This window comes from Gracilinanus agilis, chromosome 4 (assembly GCF_016433145.1).
Source record: "Gracilinanus agilis isolate LMUSP501 chromosome 4, AgileGrace, whole genome shotgun sequence".
Classification (NCBI taxonomy): domain Eukaryota; kingdom Metazoa; phylum Chordata; class Mammalia; order Didelphimorphia; family Didelphidae; genus Gracilinanus; species Gracilinanus agilis.
In genome coordinates, this window is record NC_058133.1 from 31,624,069 (window position 1) to 31,630,068 (window position 6,000).

At 45.8% G+C, this 6,000-nt stretch overlaps 1 protein-coding gene across 1 annotated transcript in view; it reads left to right on the plus strand.

The window, feature by feature from the left end:
* LOC123245821 (cytochrome P450 4B1-like) overlaps positions 1 to 5,120 on the plus strand; it is a 29,286-nt gene extending 24,166 nt beyond the window's left edge. The window contains exons 8-10 of the mRNA XM_044674818.1: positions 341 to 531; positions 2,664 to 2,797; positions 4,957 to 5,120. Coding sequence (XP_044530753.1) covers positions 341 to 531; positions 2,664 to 2,797; positions 4,957 to 5,120 — 489 coding nt within the window. The remainder of the gene's footprint in view (positions 1 to 340; positions 532 to 2,663; positions 2,798 to 4,956) is intronic.
* Positions 5,121 to 6,000: the final 880 nt, after the last annotated feature.

Here is a 6,000-nt window from a genome sequence, read left to right on the forward strand (position 1 = left end):
AATCAGTAGGTCTTGGAATCTGGTTGAAGCATTAAAGAGAGCCAGAGGGAAGTGTAAGATATGCCACATTGAAGGCCAAGTTCACTAAGGGTCTGGGTGTATGAGGTAGAACCCAACAGATCTGTGGAAGGATACCTAGAGATCCTGATGTCCAGGGATACTGAGGGAAGAGTATGAGGAGAAGTTCTGGGAAGGGGTCGAGGAGGGATCCCAGAGCTGAAAAAAGGGTCCAAAAGCAAGCTGACCTTGGATATTATTTTTAAGTACAGATTATACACAAAATGGGAAATTGAGCTATGTATGTGTGCCCCTCTCATCCCTCCCTTCCCGGCCCCAACAGGATGAGAACAAGACCAACATGTCGGACATGGACCTGCGGGCCGAAGTGGATACGTTCATGTTTGAAGGTCATGACACCACCACCAGCAGCATTTCCTGGTTCCTGTACTGCATGGCCCTCTACCCAGAGCACCAGAACCTCTGCCGAAAGGAGATCCAGGAAATCCTACAGGGTCGGGACACTGTCCAGTGGTGAGAGTAACCTACCCCACCCCACCCCTCCTGGATTGGAGTGTCTGGGGCCGAAGGAACCAGCCTGCTCCTGCTCCATTTTCTCTGGGGGTCCCTGGAGGGTCAGGAATCCGGGGATCAGTAAGGGCTTCTCGGAGGAGGTAACTCCTGAGCTGTGCTTTGAAGGAAAATCTCAAATGTAAGCTTGTTAAGGACAAGGGATGTTTTATTTCTCTTTTGTACCCTGAGCACCCAGCAGGGCTTTGTACCAAGCTAGAAATTCAGTATTCTACAGAATTCATCTGGAAGAAGTAAAGGATGTTGATAGGCAAGCCTGAAGGGGGGCCCATTCGGGGCACAGGGAGAGATGTGTGTTTATAGGTTAAATAGGCTGATGGATTAGATACAGGGATTCCAAATAGATGTCCAATAGAATGCAGAAAGATGGTTAGATCCTAAGCCACTCGCATTAGTCCTATCAGATGCCTAACCCTATTTCTTTATCTATCATGCCAGACCTAACCGTACTCAGAGCAGGAAAGCAGAACCATCAGAGGATGGTCCTCGCCTGAGACAGGAAGAAGGGAGTGAAAATCCTCCCTCTAGGGAGCCAGCAGTGGTCTGTCTTAGTCTTAGGGCACCTAGGGTCAAGAAAATTAAGAGCAAATAATGAGGGAGCTATCCTAGGAAAGGACTGCCCAGGAAGCCTGGACACAGTAGGAGATCTGAAACTAATGTGTCATATGACTATAATTCCTTTGGGACTCCATTTTCCCATCTGTAAAATGGGGATATTTGACTAGATGACTCCTATACAGCTTTGACATTTTGAGATTTAATGGACCCAGTTCCTCTTGATTCCATTCTTCTTCCCCTTCTTCCCAGCGTGTCTTTGCAAATGGTTTTGACACAACTCATAGATTTAGAGATAGAAGGAATCTTAGGTGTCACCAAGTCTAACCTTCTCCTTTTACCAATAAGAAAGCTGACTTCCAGACAGTAGCTACCCAAGGTCACACAGATATGGGTAGTGCATCATATGCAGCATCAGGGCTGCGGGGAATCCAACGCCATTTCTTCTTTCTCTGTACTGGTGGAGAGTTTAGAAAAGACTCAAAGAAGGGATTAGAATGATTGTTCCCCCAACTGTCAATTTAAACTACTGAAAAGGCCTGAAACTTTGTCTTTGAACCTCCCAAGTCTGACCTTTTCCTCCCGTTTTATCCCCAAACTCAGACTGATTTGTTCTCTTGAGGCATCCTAGATGTCCCTCACCCTCTCCTTGTCTACATTCGACTGTCATTTCCTTAAGATCACCAATTTTCTTGCTGTTATAACCTTAGAGATGATCAGTTCTAACCTTCTACTTTAAAAATGGTAAAACCAAGGCCCAGAGAAGGCTAGAGACTTGTCCAAGGCCACATTGGTGACAAACACAAGGAATGCTTTTCACTTCCGTGTCCTTGAATTTTAAATCGAGTAGAGCCAGGCTGGAAGGCAGGAACTGTGTCTGCAGGTGGAGTCCTGTAAATTCTAGGTGCTTAATAGATATTTGCTGAACTTGAAACAGGAAAGTCCAATGATCCCTGCCTAGCAATCAGTCAGCCCCTCTCAGCCTCTCCTGAATTCCCAGGACTGCTGGGAAGGCAGACGCAGCCCTCAGTTAGGCTGGGATGATGAGGCTCACCTGCAGGGGACCAGAGAGTGATGGGGGACTGACCTGGATGGCTCAGGAAGTGAATATTTCAGGAATTCATAGACCAGAAGCTGGGGTGGTCAGAGAAGGCCTTTGGTGAGAGACTTCAAGCTCAGTCTAACAGAACAGGCAGGACTTACGGAGGCACAGAGAAAATGGAGGGCATCCTATTTGCAATATTGACCTGAGTAAATACACCGAGCTTGGCCTTATTAGCAGGATGTGTAGCCAGGAGGATGGGGAGACCTTAGGGGCTGAGGTAGAGGGGGCAGGAGGCACAATACAGATTGGGTTTGGGCTGAATATCTGAGCACCTGGGACACACTTCCCCACTTCCTTCCTCATCCCTGCTTTATCTCCCCAAGGAAGCTTAGGACACCGAGGGGCTCTAGGGAACAGGAGTGGGAGATTCTCCACAGAGGCTGATACCCTTCTTGGACTCCCATGTATCTCACAGGGAAGACCTGGGGAAAATGACCTACCTCACTCTATGCATCAAAGAGAGCCTCCGCCTCTATCCCGCTGTGCCCCAGGTATACCGTCAACTAAGCAAGCCTGTTACCTTCGCAGATGGGAGGTCACTACCTGAAGGTAGGCGAGGGGTCACCCAGATCCCAGGGGTCATAGCTTCTTTTGGTACCACGGAAACCATGCTGGCTGTATTACAAATACCTATAAAATGATTTCACACCCAAAGATACATTTATAAGCTTTGGGGTACTTGTTTAACAAAATAAGCCCTTAAAAAGGCTTGATAACTTCACTTGGCTTGACTCCATATTCCATATAGGATCAAATTAAAACCCTCTATTTGGAATGTAAATTTATTTGTTCATAACCCAGATAATCCTGTCTTTCCACCTGACTTGTCTACACGCTTGATTGTATTTCACTGGCTTCCTTGTTGTTCTTCTCCCCCATACTCCATCTCTCATCTCTGGGTCTTTGCCCTGGTGGTCCCCCATGCCTGAAAATCCCTCCTTGCTCACTTCTACCTCTTGGCTTCCCTGGCTTTCTTCAAGATGCAGTTTGAAGCCAATTTTGGCAAGAAGCTTCCCCAGTCATCTCACCTTCCATTTATCCTGTGTGTACATGGTTGTTTGAATGTTGTCTCCTCCATTTAGCCTGTGATGTCCTTGAAGGGAGGGATTATATTTTATATCCCTATCCCCAATGCTTAGCACACAGTAGGTGCTTAATAAATGTTTATGAACTGATTGGCTGATTGACCCAATGTAGTATCTTATGGGAAAGACTATGGAAATTGGTGTCTCCTGTCTGCCATAAGAAGGGACCAATAGCTCCTGCACTGCCCCCCCCCATAATAGGTTTTGACAATAGTCCACAATCCAAAAGGCATTTATTAAATAACTCATATATGCCAGTCACAGAACTATGTGCCAGGGGTGCAAAGACAAAATGGAAGGCAGCCCCTACCTACAAGTAGCTTACATTGTACAGAGGAAAACAATATCCACGGAAATAAATATATTAGAAAAAAGATGGGGCAGATGGGGGCAGGTGGGTGAATCGGTGATTTGAGAACCAAAACTAGAGAAGGGAGGTCCTTGGGAACAAATCTGGCCTCAGACCCTTCCTCAATGGGTGACCTGGACAAGTCTCTTAGCCCCCAAGCCCAAGCCCTTACTACTCTTCTGCCTTGGAAGCAATATACAGTACTGACTCTAAGACAGAAGGAAAGAAGATGGAGGTGTGGTAAAGCACTAAAACTGGGAGTGGGGTGGGTAACCACAGAGGTAGTAGTACCAGAGCCAAATTTTGAAGGAATAGAAGAATTCCAAAAGGGTCCTCCTGAAGAAGGTGTTCATCCAAGGCCTGGGAGATGGTTTACACAAGTATCTGGAATCAAAACAGCAAGTGTTCCAGTTCAGATAAACCTAGAGTTCATGAAGGGGATGGGGAATGGGGGGAACTCTAGAAGGAGAGGTGAGAGGTAGATGTTGGAAGGCTTTGAATGCCAGGCCAAAGATTTCACATTTTGTCCTCAAAGAAATTGGAAGCTGTTGAAAGATTTTGAGCAAGGGGATAGCATGATCTGACCTGTGTTGTCAGCACTGGGAAAGATAGATGAGAAAAGGAAGAAGTTAGAAGCAAGGAGACAATTAGGAAAGAATGATCTAGAAGAGGGACAGCTAGGTAACACAGTGGAGAGAGAGCTTGGTAGGAGTCAGAAAGGCTCATCTTTTTTCATTCTAATCTGGCCTCTGTCTCTGAGCAAGTCACACAGCTGTTGGCCTCAGTTTCTTCATCTGTAAAATGAACTAGAAAAGGAAATGGAAAGCCACTCCTGTATCTTTGCTAAGAAAATCCCAACTGGGGTCACAAAGAGTTGGACACAACTGAAAACTACTAAACAGCAAGTCTAGAAGAGAGAAAAGGGCCTGGGCAAAGGGAGTGGCTATGAGAGAAGAGAGAAGGGCCTGGGTGTCAGAAATATTGTAGAAGTAGAATTGATGAGAGGTGTTAACTTATAAACTTGTGGGTGGGGAGAGATGATGCTGATATTTAAGCCTGGAAGATGAGAGGATGAATGATGGTACCTTCCATAGAAATGGGGAGCATAAATGGCTTGACTCCCCCAAGGAAGCTAGAAGGTAAGGCTGCAGCATTCAGGGAAGGACTAGGGGCTGGAGAAAGTTCTCCATGTGGCATTCTAAATGGCATACACATGTGAGGAGGGCTGTTACCAGGATTATTGTCACTAATCACCTACTCTCTCTATTCTCTAGGAAGCCTGATTTCTTTGCACATTTATGCTCTTCACAGGAATCGCACTGTATGGACTGACCCTGAGGTACCCATGTCCCTGATGTCCCTTGATGTCCATATAGACCAGGGGTGGCTATTTGCAGGGAAGATGTTTGTCTCTGGGCAAGGCAGAGGAAGAGGGTAGAAGACAGGGGAAGGAGAAGGATACAGGGAGAAAGGGGAGAGAATGAGAGGCAGTGAGGTCAGAGAAAGGAAAATATCCCTTTCCTTTGCTCCTAAATATGATAATTCTGTTGGCTTCCCAATCTCTGTCTGTGAAAATCCCTCCTACCCCATTTCTGACGAGTTATCATCTTGACTCTGTCTGAAGACTTACTTTCCAGCAGGAAGTCTCCAATACAATCATCCCAAGGTTACTCATTTTGATTTGAGACAATATTCATTGTTAGGAAGGTCTTCCCAACCTCAAGCCTAAATCTGCCTCATTATAGCTTGCCTCAGTTCTCTTGGTTCTTCCCTCTGAAACCAAGAAGAATCAGACTCAGGGAAACTGCCTTCTCCAGGCTGAAAGTCCTCAGTTCCCTGCAATCATCTTCACGTGGCATGTCCTTCTTAAAATAAGACACCCAGAATGGACCACATGGAGCTTATCGAAGGCAGAATATTATGGGAAGGTTAATTCCTTATTCATGGAAGTTTTGCATTACAGTGTACATCTAGGTCACTTTAGCTATTGTAGCTGCCACAGCACAAGATGCATATTTTAGTGTGTCCAGGTCACTAAAGCACACGGGGACATTTTTCAGAAAGACTTACAAAGATAACCCTCCCTGCTGTACTTGCAGAGTTGATTTGTTTGGTCTGTGTGGAAGACTTTACATTTGTCCTTATTCATTTCAACTTACTATATTCATTTTAACTTTCTATCCCCCCAACAGAATTTTTCTGTCTCCCTGTGTGTTTAAAAGGAAGGAAGGAAGGAAGGAAGAAAGGAAGAAAGGAAGGAAGGAAGGAAGGAAGGAAGGAAGGAAGGAAGGAAGGAAGGAAGGAAGGGAGGGAGGGAG